The sequence below is a fragment of the Rhamphochromis longiceps genome, linkage group LG15 (assembly GCF_057381845.1).
Source record: "Rhamphochromis longiceps isolate RC_006_pf linkage group LG15, R_longiceps_female_GT1.1, whole genome shotgun sequence".
Classification (NCBI taxonomy): domain Eukaryota; kingdom Metazoa; phylum Chordata; class Actinopteri; order Cichliformes; family Cichlidae; genus Rhamphochromis; species Rhamphochromis longiceps.
In genome coordinates this window covers 21346508-21361475 of record NC_140571.1, presented here as the reverse complement: position 1 = coordinate 21361475, position 14968 = coordinate 21346508, and the positions used below count along the sequence as shown (strand labels likewise).

Below are 14968 nucleotides of genomic sequence, written 5' to 3'. Positions count from 1 at the left end.
TGCTATGATGTTACTGATAGTGAACTTTATTTTATTCATAAGGTTAGTAGAGTTGCCAACGGCTCCTTAAAAAAATGGAATGGTCCCTCATTCAGAGAAAATATTACACGTTTCGTATTGAGCTGAGAAGAGACGCAGTTTGTCCCGGACTTTAGCTAGAATGGAAAAAAGACACAAAGCTGGATTTATTCTGTCTTTATGCTGCACAGCTGCCTCTTCTCTCATTCTCTCCCCCTCCCTCTCCTGTTGCTACTTCAATCATGAAACTGATCAATGATCAGCTGATCGGCTTTTCTCTCTTGTTTATCGCCCACTTTGCGCCAGAAAGAGGAAACCAGCAGATGTTGCGCTAAACAACAGCAGCACGTTTAAGCTTGATCGGCTGTTGTTAGAATGTATTTAATATTAATTTCTAGTATCAGCTGATGTTTGGTGGAGCCACAGCTGTAAAGCTGCTGGTCATGATGTCTGTTTAGATATGTGGTGAGAGGGAAACATGAAGATGAAACCAGGAGATGTCCTTACTGAACCATCAGAGCTGAACAGGTGATGGAGAAACAGGTTTACCTTTTAGGTGACATGAATGAGTTGAAGGGAAGTTATGAACTGTTTCTGAGAGACAAATAACACCAGGATCCTTTTTTATGTAGCAGACAGCTGGTAACTGTGCAGGGGCGGGTCTAGCAAAGTTTTGCCAGGGGGCCAGGTAGGGCATTAACAGGGAAAGGTGGGCACAAAGAAATACTTTTCTTTCTTATTCTCATTTAAAATACCTAGTTTTTATTAAATAATTATCTAAATCTTACAACCAAAGTTTTTATCTGACGTAAAATGTATAGAAATCATACATATACCAACAAGACTGTACATCACTGTCACAACAGGGTTTGTTTTCAGTCAAAGTCTTTATGGCTTTACTACCTGGTGGGTCGGTCTGTAGTAAAAATGCCCAATTTTTTTGTCCCAGTCCAGCCCTGCAGGTTAATACTGGCAGTGTCACCATGCCAGCTGACTGTATTTTATCATCAGCCAGTGTTGTTCTTTATCAATATTACCAAAGTTTACGATAAGGCAGCATAGAAAGTATTTACTTGCTTTCAGGTTTCATTCAAATGTTAGTCTTTTCAGTTGTTTCCCCACTTTTTTCCTGTTTCAAAATCAAACACCAGTTTGTGAGAAGATTATCTTCTTTTTTTAACAGGCAGATAAAGTTTTGCATTGGCATTGGCTAATTTGTCAATTGTTTGTTACAAATGTTCGTATTTTAATTTTCAAAAATGTTTTTGCCCAAAACATATGTGCACTATATGTCAGTAAAAATACTATGCAAATATTGTTGTCCTTGACTGCTGAGTAAACACTGACAAAGCACTGATTGTATCTCTTGTACTTTATCAACGCAGTATCTAAAAACTTTGCACCGTAGTGGTTAAAATCTCATTCTAATAAGAGTTAAAAGTGCATTTGGTTATTAGGTTTATAGGATTATTGAATTATGGTTAAGGGTTGGTAGAATTTTTTTTTAAAACATTATCTGCCAATTAAATCTGCCACCCTTCTCCAAATCTGTGCCCCTACCTGGCCCCCCCAACAAAAATTTTCTAGACACGCCACTGCCCATAAGGAGACTCATGTGCTAACGGCTGTCTAAATGACTCGGGTAAAGTTTGTAGCATGCATGCTTGTTGTTTTTGTCTTTGCACTAGGATGATGTCGGCGTAAATGTGCAGTCATATTCGTTGTGTTCCCACTAGTGCTTTCAGGTTAACCTCGTTAAAATGACCTTAACGCCACAACACGGCAAATCTCCGTTAACGAGCTACCCCTGATAGCCCCGTGCATGGGGCTAGACGGCCAACACGTTAACGAGCTAACTGCGCTAACACACTAGCTCCCACCCATGTAATTGAGCATTGCGTGGCACATCCAACATACTGTTTTACTTTAGTCCATGACGCGCTTACCTTCAGGGTCATACGTCACATGAAAACCAAAATAATTCCAAACGCCAGATCTGAATGAGGGTGGGGGAGGTTCAATTTGCCATGTTGCAAGGAGAGCTTAACTTCTGTCTCGCTAGCTTGCCCTGCGCTCTTCCTTCTGACTATGCTGTCTTTGTGGAGCGCTCAGTGGATCTGCGCTCGACAGTGCAGCCTAGGCGGAGTAGTCGAACGCAGATTCACTGAGCGCTCCACACAGACAGCATCGTCAGAAGGAAAGTTGATAAAATAAATTACAAATGTTGTATTGTTCGATACATATGCGTACCGAACCAAAAGCGCTGTATCGAACGGTTCAATATCGATACGAATATCGTTGTACCCCTAATAAATACACACAAGGGTGACAAGGCAAATGGAAACACACGGGGAACACAGCTGAAACAGATGAACATGACGCCACAGGGGAAGAAAAATTAAACAAATTAGACTGTCAAAATAGAAAATACAGAGGTGCAGACTTAAGACACACGACCTTGACATGACATCAGGGAACAGGAGATGGGACACGGGTATAAGAAACAAATACAGAACATGACAGCGAGGGGGAGACAAGGAATGAGATACAAGGGGAAACGTAAACGAGGAGGAGACAAGACTGGGCACACGGGAAAGAGAGGGAACGAGAGCAACGCAAAGGGAGACAAAGGCATCACAGAGACGCACAAAGGGCGACGGGGACTTAAACACAGGGGACATGACAGACTCCCACACTAAAGACATGAAATTACAATCATCATAATGAGGAATAGTGGTGGGTCGGTCGCGAACGAAATGGCTCTTAGAGCCGGTTCTTTGACGTGAACGATGCGAGCTATATTTCTTTTGAGATTATTTACAAGGATAGAAACGGTTAAACTTTGGAGAAGAAAGAGAGGGATTGTTTGGCCATTGGTTCAGAAAAACACAAGAGTAGTAAAGAGAAAAGAAATGTATGTATATGGGTTGTTGACAACGGCCATAATTAAATGAATTATGAATCCTACCAGAGCAACTAGGTACGTTGCAGTGCTCCCAGCGGGCATTAGGATCCGTAGTGTAACACCACGGTCCATTGCTGTCCCCATCAGGGTTTCTGCAGAAGTTGGAGTAAAGCTCTGCTTGTGGGTGGCTCTGCGGCGTGAAACTGCAGCAGAAACATTAAGAACAAATCTCACAAAGGCATAAAAGGATATGAAATGATGATGTAAAATCAAATGCAAACACATACTTTGGCCTGTGTGGGTAGCTTGAGTCCCATCTTTGACAGATCTTTCCTGAGTTTGTTCTGGACTTTGTTCCTCTATAATCTCTTCCTATTCCATTTACACACTCAAGAAGATAGTCTAGAAAAGAAAAGAAAAGAAAAGAAATAGATTGACTGATGTTTATCACAAATTTCTTATCTGATCTGAGTTCTGTGATGTTTTATGAAACTAAATTAAATTACAGCAGTGTTTAACTTTCAGGTGAAGCTGTTTTCAGTGGTGGAGATTCTTCCTCTGTAATTCTCACCACTGCAGACCATACAGTGGTCTCTGGCCTGCTGTAGAGGAGGGGTAGCACAGTGAGCTCGCAGGAGCGGCACGGGGGTGTGTTTGAAACAGGTATGCTGGGTCAGGTTAAATGACACTGCTATCTTTTGGGGGTTTTCCAGTGACAGTGGAGCAGAAGGACGTGTGTGTGGCAGCAGCCTTGGAGAGACTGTTCCAGCGTGCAGAGCACCGAAACAACAGCATCTGCTGCCCACAGATAATAAAAGATAACAGAGTAAACTGCCAACTGTGTGTGTGCGTGGGGTCCTTACCACAGTGGTGCTGAAATCTTGGTGCTATGTCGGACCCCCAGTCACTCTGCCCGCTCCAGATTGTGGGCCAGGTGATGTCTGCACAGCAGGCGGCTGCGCAGGAGGAGCAGCTGGGGGTATTGCGGGACCACTTGGAGTGGGACACCGCTGTACTGGAGCGGCTGATGGGGGCTGCAGCTGTGCCAGCGTGTCATCCCCCCCGCCCCCACGCTGTCAGTGGCACTTCACCGGATGGTACCGTTGGTTAGGGCTGCACGATTAATCATTAGAAAATCGCGATCTCGATTCATACTTATGTGCGATCTCATTTCCAAATGACAACGATTTAAAAGATTTTTTTAAAAAGACGACGACGACGATTGTACCGCATTTTGGTCCAGGACGTAATCTGCATGAAAACAAGCGCTCTCTCTTCCTGCTCAACAAATGACAAGGGCGGAGCCTTATACCACGTGATACAGAAGCTGTGCCGTGTGATGCTAAAATTAGCAGGGAAAAAAACAACGGAGAGCACGTCAGGGATGATGAGAAAGTGACAGTAGAAAATCCGTCCCGGTCAACCACCCAAACATCAATAACGGGAACCTTATACAGCGCTTCCCTATACACGTCGAACTCCCGCAGGCACAAAGAAATTACGGAGGCTATCACTTATAACCTGACTAAAGATATGGCTCCCATCAACACTGTGCAAAACGAGGGATTTAGGAAAATGATCAACACCCTAGACAAATGCTACACAGTGCCGTCCCGCAACTATTTTTTCTATTGTTGCACTACCTGCTCTATACACGCAGTGTCGAGCAACGGTGGAGACGGAATTTCAAGCAGTACAACATTTTGCAGCAACAACAAAACGTGAGACATTTGTTGTTTTTATGTTTATTTATTGTTTTTATGTTCAGTCTCAACTGTTACGAAGTTGATGTGCAGTTAATAAGTGCAATAAATATTTATACTGGAAAAGAAAATCGTGAGAGAATCGTGATCTCAATTCTACCGTTGGTATTTATAGAGACTTTTCACGCCACAATGCTGGGGTGCTGCTGTCCGGAGGAAGAGTGGGCACCACGGCTGTTGCCTCTGTTGTCGGGTGAAGCCCAGACAGCTGCCCTGAGCCTGCCTCCGGCGTCCCATGGAGTGTATTAAGATGTCTGTCAGGCGGAATTGGATCACCTTGGTCTTTCCCCGGAGGATTACCGGCAGCAGTTCCACGCTGGTCAGATGCCGGGAGGGGAGCGGCTGATAGCATGGGCAAGGCAGCTCGAAGACGAGGCGAGGTGGCTGTGTCCAGGGCGCATGTAGGAAGACGCCCGTATGCTGGACTTGGTGGTCATGGAGCAATTTGTGAAGGGGTTGCCCGACGCCACCACACATTGGGATCGCTACCACAGCCCCATCGATCAGAACGTGGCAGTCAAACTGGTGGAGGACCATCTGGCCACTGGCCAGGAGTACACGCATCTGAGCAGCCAGCCTACAGGATGCCGGCGACATTGAAGAAGGGACCTCAGCATGGACAGGACGGAGTGAGCACCGGTGTGGAGCCCCAAGAACCTGTTTGCACCCCTGCTTCCTGCCAGAGACCCAGAAATGTTCGTCGCCGCCTCTGAGCCATGGGCGGCTGAACAGACCCTGGGGCCAGAGTGCTGAAAGTGCGGGTGGCTGGGGCACCTACGGCGGGAGTGTCCGTTGATGGAGGTGGGCCAGGTGTTCCGCTTCGCTGGGGCTCCGGCCTTGGGGGCTGCACCCAGACCCTTGTCCACTGAAGCTTGGTTTGCCCCGGCTCATTGTTGGAGGCGGAGTGGGTGGAGGTAAAATGTGTGCATGGGGATGTTCACAGGTATTCCATAGTACCGCTGCTGCTAAAATTCCGGGGCAAAATGCATAGGGGAAAGGCTGCGGTTAGCCCGCGCCTGTCGCGTCCCCTGATTTTGGGTACAAATTGGCTGGGGTTTCATAGCTTGTTGGAGCAGTACATGGGGATGCGATTATGACTGGTAGATGCGTGTAATGTCTGCATGGTGCTCAGTGGTGACGCGGGGTCGTCCAATGCTGACTTTTGTGGGGAAGAAGAAGTGGGTCCTTCTACGGAGGTCCTTCTGTCTTCTGTGTCACGCCCTATGGAAGATTTTCCACTGGAGCAGTCTTGTGATGACACCCTACACTCAGCCTATGACCAAGTGATAGATATTGATGGTCACCTGGTGTGCCCTGAAGCCATGCAGACTTACCCGCACTTCCAATTGCGGAACAGTAGGCTGTATTGAGTGAGTTGCGACACTCACACTAACGAAATACACACCCAGTTGTTGGTGCCACGGAGCCGGCTGAAAATGATTTCCCGGGCGGCTTATTGCAACCCCATGGCAGGGCACATGGGATGCAAGAAAACTCAGGAACAAGTAATGGCCCGATTTTATTGGCTGGGCAGACGTGCGCCGATGGTGCGTGTCATGCCCGGATTGCCAGATGGTGAGCCAGCCAGCCGTTCCAAAAGCGCTTTTGCATCCATTACCCTTAATGGAGGTCCCATTCGAACGCATTGGTGTGGACCTCATTGGGCCATTCCACCAGAGTGCACGCGGCTATCACTTTGTATTAGCTCTGGTGGACTATGAAACGTGATACCCAGAAGCAGTGCCACTGCGCACCATTTCTGTAAAGAGCCTGGCTCAGGCACTGTTTCAGGTCATCTCCCGAGTTGGTATTCCGAAAGAAATACTGACTGACCAGGGCACGTCGTTCTTGTCTCGCATACTCAAAGAGCTGTATGAATTACAGGGCATTAAATCCGTTTGGACCAGCATCTACCACCCTCAGACTGACGTGGAGTGGCTGAATAAGACTTTGAAGTCCATGATTCGTAAGTTCATTCATGAGGTTGAACACAATTGGGATCGCTAGTTAGACCCTCTGTTGTTTGCAGTGCGGGGAGTTCCCCAGGCCTCCACGGGATTTTTTACCTTTGAATTACTGTACGGCAGGAAGCCGCAGGCAGGAGAAAAGTCCGAGCCCCGCAAAAAATGAAATTCAGTACGTGCTGGACTGCTAAAACCGCTTCTCCGGTGAGCCTGGTTAAGGAAAGAGATGAGTTGAGGCCGGAGGTACCAAATTCCACTACTCCTGCCTCCCTTCATTGTGATAACTATCTCACACAGGCCCAGAGAGCAGTTGATGCTGCATTGCAACAGCCTGGTGCAGCCTGGCATATGGTGTGTTCATGGCCCTACAGGCTACCCGAACATAAAAATTGTTCAGAGGTAATTGGCTTAGATGCTAAAGCTGGGAGTAATAGAAGAATTATGATATAGCCCCATCGTTCTTGTGGTGACAAAAGATGGGTCTATATGGTTCTGTGTTGACTATCGCAAGGTGAATGAGGTGTCACAGTTTGATGCTTACCCCATGCCCCGGGTCGACGAGCTCCTGGACCGGTTAGGCAATGCCTGTTTCTTCACGACGCTGGATTTGACTGAGGGCTACTGGCAAATTCCCTTTTCTGGAGAGTCCAGGGAAAAGACGGCTTTCTCTACTCCATACGGGTTGTACCAGTACCTTCCAGCTCCTCATGGACTGGGTGCTGAGACCACACACTGCGAATGCTGCCGCCCACTTGGATGATGTTATCATCTTCAGGGACACCTGGACGAAGCATGTGCAGCGGGTGGCCGCGGTCCTGGAGTTCCTGAGACATGCGGGGCTCACAGCCAACCCGAAGAAGAGTGCGGTTGGACAGAAGGAGGTAGAAGTATGTGGGGTACCACTTGGGGGGCGGGCAGGTTCGTCCTCAGGTGGAGAAGACAGCAGCGATTGCATCCTGCCTGCGCCCCTAGACCAAAATGGAGGTGAGACGGTTCCTGGGGCTGGCCGGCTATTATGGCCAATTTGTGCCAGGGTTTGCGGACCTGACCAGCCCCTTGATCGAAAGAGTGCCTCAGATCTGGTCCAGTGGACAGGGCAGTGCCAGGCAGCGTTTGTGTGGGTGAAACAGGCTCTCTGTGGGGAGCTGCTGCTATACACACTTAATTTCTCTCTCCCTTTTCTCCTGCAGACAGATGCCTCAAACAGAGGGCTGGGGGCCGTTTTGTCCCAGCAGGTCGGGGGAGTCGACCGACCGGTTGGTACATCAGCTGGAAGCTAATGGACCGAGAAACCTGGTACAGCACTGTGGGAAGGGAGTGCCTAGCGATCGGGTGGGCGGTTGACTCCCTTCATTACCAGCTCCCGGGATGCCCATTCACCCTCTGCTCAGACCATGCCCTGCTGCAGTGGCTCCACTGCATGAAGGATGCCAACGCCCAGATTACCCAGTGGTATCTGGCCTTGCAGCCTTTTAAGTTCAGTTTTTCAGAACATTGTGTAGTGCCTATATTTCACATATTAGCTACATTAAATACCAAACCAAATGGCAATTGTTGAAAGAGAAATGGCTGCTAGAGGACAATTAGACATGTATGTCAGCTGAACAAAACAAAACAAACACAATAACATGTATGAATCTTACCAAAGCAGCTGGGTACGTTGCAGTGCTCCCAGCGGGTGTTAGCATCAGTAGTGTAACACCACGGTCCATTTCTGTCCCCATCAGGGTTTCTGCAGAAGTTGGACTCTAGATCTGCTTGTGGGTGGCTCTGCGGCATGAAACTGCAGCAGAAACATTATGAAACGTTTTAACAAAGGCATAAAAGGATATGAAGTGATGATGTAAAATCAAAGGCAAACACATACTTTGGCCTGTGTGGGTAGCTTGAGTCCCATCTTTGACAGATCTTTCCTGAGTTTGTTCTGGACTTTGTTCCTCTGTAATCTCTTCCTATTCCATTTACACACTCCAGAAGATATGCTAGAAAAGAAAAGAAAAGAAAATCACTAGAAATAGATTTATTGATGTTTATCACAAATTTCATAATATAAATTATTTATCCGGTGCGAGTTCTGTGATGTTTTATGAAACTAAATTAAATTACAGCAGTGTTTAACTTTCAGGTGAAGCTGTTTTCAGTGGTGGAGATTTTTCCTCTGTAATTCTCATTATTTCAGACCAGCCATTCCTCTGTGAAGGAAAACACTGATTTATCTCAAATATCATGGCCATGCATTATAACTTACCAAAGCAGCTGGGTACGTTGCAGTACTCCCAGCGGGTGTTAGGATCAGTAGTGTAACACCACGGTCCATTGCTGTCCCCATCAGGGTTTCTGCAGAAGTTGGAGTAAAGCTCTGCTTGTGGGTGGCTCTGCGGCTTGAAACTGCAGCAGAAACATTTCGAAAAACTTTCACTAAGACATAAAAGGATATGAAATGATGATGCAAAATCAAATGCAAACACATACTTTGGCCTGTGTGGGTAGCTTGAGTCCCATCTTTGACAGATCTTTCCTGAGTTTGTTCTGGACTTTGTTCCCCTGTAATCTCTTCCTATTCCATTTAAACACTCCAGAAGATATGCTAAAAGAAAAGGAAAGAAAAGACTAGAAATAGATTTATTGATGTTTATCACACATTTCCTATAGTAAATAATTTATCTGATCCGAGTTCTGTGATGTTTTACAAAACTAAATTAAGCTGTTTATAGACACAGTACCTCACTCATCATGACACATATGCTAAACATTAACTACAATGTCAACAAAAAACATTGGAAACAAAAAACATGTAAACTAGAAAAGACTGGCCACTGTAGCCGACAGAAAGGACAGCATGAAAACATAGGCTTTAGTGTTTGTATTATTCATAGAGAAAAATGAGGATCGTTACCATTTCTTTCATATAAAGCTATGGTGCTTCTGCGAAAGACACTGTCTGTTTTGGAGTTTACCGCTGCTGTCCAACACTCTTGGTCCTTTTCATTATAGATAAAAGACCTGTGTGTAAAAAAAAAAAGAAAAGAAAAATTAAAAAATTGTTGATTCCTTTCTTGAAAGGTGCTATACAAATCTAAGTTATCTACACATTAGGTTTTGAGGTGGCCAATGGAACAACGCATACATGGACAAGGGTTGATAATTTGGTATTAATAGAAAGCTACTATGCCAGCTAACCCACTAAAAGAGATAAAATCAAATCACTTTTATTGTTATAACACATGTGTGCAAGTTTAACAAACAACAGTAGTGTGCAAAATACAAGAGACAGGATGCAAGCCAAATATAACAGGAATGTGAAAATTATGAGAATAAATATATGTATAAATATAAGAATGTATGCACATTAATTAATATTTATACCACATATATATATATATATATATATATATATATATATATATATATATGTGTGTGTGTGTGTGTGTGTGTGTGTGTGTGTGTGTGTATTAGGGGTGCAACAATACTAGTATCGATATTGAACCGTTCGATACGGTGCTTACAGTACAGTACAGTGCTCGGTGCGCATATGTATCGAAAAATACAACATTTTTTATTTATTTTATCAACTTTTTTTCTGACGATGCTGTCTGTGTTGAGCGCTCAGTGGATCTGCGTTCGACTACTCCGCCTAGGCTGCACTGTCGAGTGCAGATCCACTGAGCGCAGCGCAAGCTAGCAAGACAGAAGCAAAGCTCGTTGCAACATGGCAACTCCCTCAACGCTACCTGAAATTGAACCTCCCCCACCCTCATTCAGATCTGGCGTTTGGAACTATCTTGGTTTTCATGTGAAGCATGACCCTGATGGACAAAAGTAAAACAGTATGTTGGATGTGCCACGCAATGCTCAATTACATTGGTGGGAACTAGTGCGTTAGCGCAGTTAGCTTGTTAACGTGTTGACGCCGTCCAGCCCCAAGCACGGGGCGATCCGCGGTAACTCGTTAACAGAGATTTGCCGCGTTATGGCGTTAATGTAATTTTAACGAGATTAACACTGACAGCACTAGTGGGATCACAACGAATGGACAACGAACACAACGACTGCACATTTATGCTGACATCATCCTAGTGCAAAGACAAGTAGAAGCAGACAAAAACAACAAGCACGCATGCTACAAACTTTATCATTTAGACAGCCGTTAGCACATGATTCTCCTTATGGGGACCTGATATGTTTAATATGCTGCTGAGAATATAGCCCAGAAGAAGCGTATAGTATAGCTTTTATTTTGGAAAGAGCCATTTCTCTGTAATAAACTCTTTTTTCCAAAGATGAGTGATTCCTCGATCAGATAGATTTATTTTTTTTATTTTGTTGTTTCGGCAACATTAAATTTGAAAACTGTACTTTTGAGTTAAAATATATATTTATAATTGTAATAAATGATAAATTAAAAAGGCATGAACATTTTTTTGTACCGAAAAAATATCGAACCGTGTCACCAAAGTATCGAACCGAACCGTGAATTTTGTGTATCGTTGTACCCCTAATATATATATATATATATATATATATATATATATATATATATATATATATATATATATATATATGTATATGTATAAAAACACCCAGCACGCCCCTGCGGGCAGTTTATCCTTCAAGCTCAGGTCCTCTACCAGAGGCCTGGGAGCTTGAGGGTCCTGCGCAGTATCTTAGCTGTTCCCAGGACTGCGCTCTTCTGGACAGAGATCTCCGATGTTATTCCCGGGATCTGCTGGAGCCACTCGCCTAGCTTGGGATTCACCGCACCTAGTGCTCCGATTACCACGGGCACCACCGTTACCTTCACCCTCCACATCCTCTCGAGCTCTTCTCTGAGCCCTTGGTATTTCTCCAGCTTCTCATGTTCCTTCTTCCTGATATTGCTGTCATTCGGAACCGCTACATCGATCACTACGGCCGTCTTCTTCTGTTTGTCTACCACCACTATGTCCGGTTGGTTAGCCACCACCATTTTGTCCGTCTGTATCTGGAAGTCCCACAGGATCTTAGCTCGGTCATTCTCCACCACCCTTGGGGGCATCTCCCATCTTGACCTCGGGACTTCCAGGTTATACTTGGCACAGATGTTCCTGTACACTATGCCGGCCACTTGGTTATGGCGTTCCATGTATGCCTTGCCTGCTAGCATCTTTCACCCTGCTGTTATGTGCTGGATTGTCTCTGGGGCATCTTTACACAGCCTGCACCTGGGGTCTTGCCTGGTGTGATAGACCCCAGCCTCTATGGATCTTGTCCTCAGAGCTTGTTCTTGTGCTGTCATGATTAGTGCCTCTGTGCTGTCTTTCAGTCCAGCTTTGTCCAGCCACTGGTAGGATTTCTGGATATCAGCCACCTCCTCTATCTGCCGGTGGTACATACCGTGCAGGGGCCTGTCCTTCCATGATGGTTCCTCGTCTCCCTCCTCTTTCTTGGGTTTCTGCTGCCTGAGGTATTCACTGAGCACTCGGTCAGTTGGGGCCATCTTCCCAATGTATTCTTGGATGTTCGTTGTCTCATCCTGGACTGTGATGCTGACACTCACCAGTCCCCGGCCCCCTTCCTTCCGCTTAGCATACAGCCTCAGGGTGCTGGACTTGGGGTGAAACTCTCCATGCATGGTAAGGAGCTTTCTTGTCTTTATGTCAGTGGCTTCTATCTCCTCCTTTGGCCAGCCTATTACCCCAGCAGGGTACCTGATCACGGGTAGGGCGTACGTGTTGATGGCCCAGATCTTGTTCTTACCATTCAGCTGACTCCTCAGGACTTGCCTGACCCTCTGCAGGTACTTGGTGGTTGCAGCTTTTCTAGCAGCCTCTTCATGGTTCCCATTCGCCTGCGGGATCCCCAAGTACTTGTAACTGTCCTCTATGTCTGCAATGTTGCCTTCTGGTAGTTCAATCCCCTCAGTTCTGACTACCTTCCCTCTCTTTGTTACCATCCGACTACACTTCTCCAGTCCGAACGACATTCCAATGTCATTGCTGTATAGCCTGGTAGTGTGGATCAGTGAATCGATGTCTCGTTCACTCTTGGCATACAGCTTGATGTCATCCATGTACAGGAGGTGGCTGACAACTGCTCCGTTCTGTAGTCGGTATCCGTAGCCAGTCTTGTTAATGATCTCACTGAGGGGGTTCAGGCCTATGCAGAACAGCAGTGGGGACAGAGCATCTCCTTGGTAGATCCCGCACTTGATGGTGACTTGTGCTATGGGCTTGGAGTTGGCCTCTAATGTTGTACGCCACATCCCCATTGAGTTCCTGATGAAGGCTCTTAGGGTCCCATTGATCTTGTACAATTCTAGGCATTCCAGTATCCAGCTGTGGGGCATTGAGTCATAGGCCTTCTTGTAATCAATCCAGGCAGTGCACAGGTTGGTCAGTCTGGTCTTGCAGTCTCGGCTGACTGTTCTGTCTACCAGTAGTTGGTGTTTTGCACCTCTGGTATTCTTGCCAATTCCTTTCTGTGTCCCACTCATGTATTGACCCATGTGCCTGTTCATCTTAGCCGATATGATGCCTGACAGGAGCTTCCATGTAGGGCTGGGACAACGCGTCGACGTAATCGATTACGTCGACGCAAAAAATACGTCGACGTAAAAAAATCTGCGTCGATGCGTCGTGACTTTCAAAAAAAGACATGGCGGCAGCGAGTAGCGGAATCATGAGTGAGGCAGTTGCAGTCAACTTAAATCACTCCACCTGAACACGCAGTATGGGGATATTTTAACAGAAAAGGAAGTGATTCAGTCGTTTGCCGGCTTTGTGAGGTGGAAATGGCCTATCATAAAAGCACGACGGCTATGCACCAGCACCTCAAACGACTGCATCCAGGAGCAGCTTCTGCAAAGGACAAACCACCGTAAGTTTTCAACTTTTTTACTAACACTAGTTTTTACCCGTTAATTCATCCAGACACCCCCCCACGTAGACGTACACTCACTTATAGACACAGAGATAAACACCCAACCTCCGTAAATGCAAAACTCATTTAAGCTGCTTAGCAGTAACATATAGCAGCTGCTGTTTAGTTGTTCTCTTTCATAGCATTCGTTTCGTGTCTCACTATGGGAACGCCTCCTGCGTGACCTCATCAGAAGCTCAAATACCATTACGCCAGCCCTTACAGGCTGGCTAGGTGACGCCCATGTCAGGAGGGGCCAGTGCCTCCCTATATAATAGGCTGACATAGCGTCAGATGTCATTCAAAAACCTCTTCTCGCTTCTCACAGAAGTCTGTAGACAACTGTGCTATTGGGTGCTAAAGCTAAACTGTCCACAGATTCGAGTGAACAACTCGGTCGCCGGGCGCTTTGTTCCCAGCTGTTCAGTTGTCCACTAGCATACAAGCAGTAGCAATACTGTTCTGTAGCTAGTGCTGGTGCCAAGTAGCAATACTTTCACCCAGGGAAGTAGCAATACTTTCCGAAAGCGAAGTAGCAACACTTTGCTAATAAAGGTACCCCTAGCTTCACCATCAGGTAGCAATACCCTTCGACGCTAGCGGTTTTACACATTAGGCAGCAATACCTGTAGAAAAGTAACAACACCTTTCAACCCACGTTAGCGAGGAATAGCAATATTCTCCGCACTCAGTGTCAGTCTCGCTAACGTGCGCAACCCTCTAGCTAACCATGGCTACAACGGCCAACGAAGTTGCAAAACTTTGTCCTTGCGGCAAGAAGATTTCTGCCTGGGATACACACCCCGTGTGTGCGGCATGCCTGGGTTTATCTCACGCTCAGGCTGCCCTGACACCTGCACACGACTGTATCCACTGCGCGGCTTTCCCACGCAAACTACTCCGCCGCAGGTTAGCTCGCCAGGCTAACCTGTCGGGTGGCGACCCTTTGCTGTGTGAGGCTGCTGCGGCGCAAGGAGAAACTGAGATGCCCGATGATTTGGCCGCAACGCCAGGGCCGAGCTGGGCAGAGGCAGACCCTCAGCCCATCGCGACCGCTTTCCCGTCGCTGGAGGCACACGGAGATCGTGTGTTTTTCCGCGATGCTGGAGTCACCTGGGGAGGAGATGCTAACGAGGACGGAGATGAATCGGCTGACTCGGAGCTCCTGCTGTCTGACGACGGCGAGGAGGAAGATTCCACCTCCTTGGCTAGCATCAGCTGGGCTGCAAAGCCCTCGGCTACCGGCGAGGTTGACAAACCGACACCGCCGTCTCCCCTGGATCTCGACATGCAGGACATGCAAGCGCGCAGCCGCTAGGCTCAACATCCCGTGGCCCGCCATACAAACAGAGGTTGTAAAGTCTCGTTTTGACGGTAAGAAATTGCCGAAGGTGAAAAAGACGGGGAAGCATGTGTTGCCT

General features: G+C 46.6%; 1 protein-coding gene across 1 annotated transcript in view; it reads right to left on the bottom strand.

Moving 5' to 3' along the window:
• LOC146652588 (plasminogen-like) overlaps positions 1 to 14968 on the bottom strand; it is a 34890-nt gene that overhangs the window by 3129 nt on the left and 16793 nt on the right. The window contains exons 3-9 of the mRNA XM_085381564.1: positions 9547 to 9653; positions 9123 to 9237; positions 8899 to 9038; positions 8518 to 8632; positions 8294 to 8433; positions 3211 to 3325; positions 2987 to 3126 (exon numbers count right to left, since the gene is read on the bottom strand). Coding sequence (XP_085237690.1) covers positions 2987 to 3126; positions 3211 to 3325; positions 8294 to 8433; positions 8518 to 8632; positions 8899 to 9038; positions 9123 to 9237; positions 9547 to 9653 — 872 coding nt within the window. The remainder of the gene's footprint in view (positions 1 to 2986; positions 3127 to 3210; positions 3326 to 8293; positions 8434 to 8517; positions 8633 to 8898; positions 9039 to 9122; positions 9238 to 9546; positions 9654 to 14968) is intronic.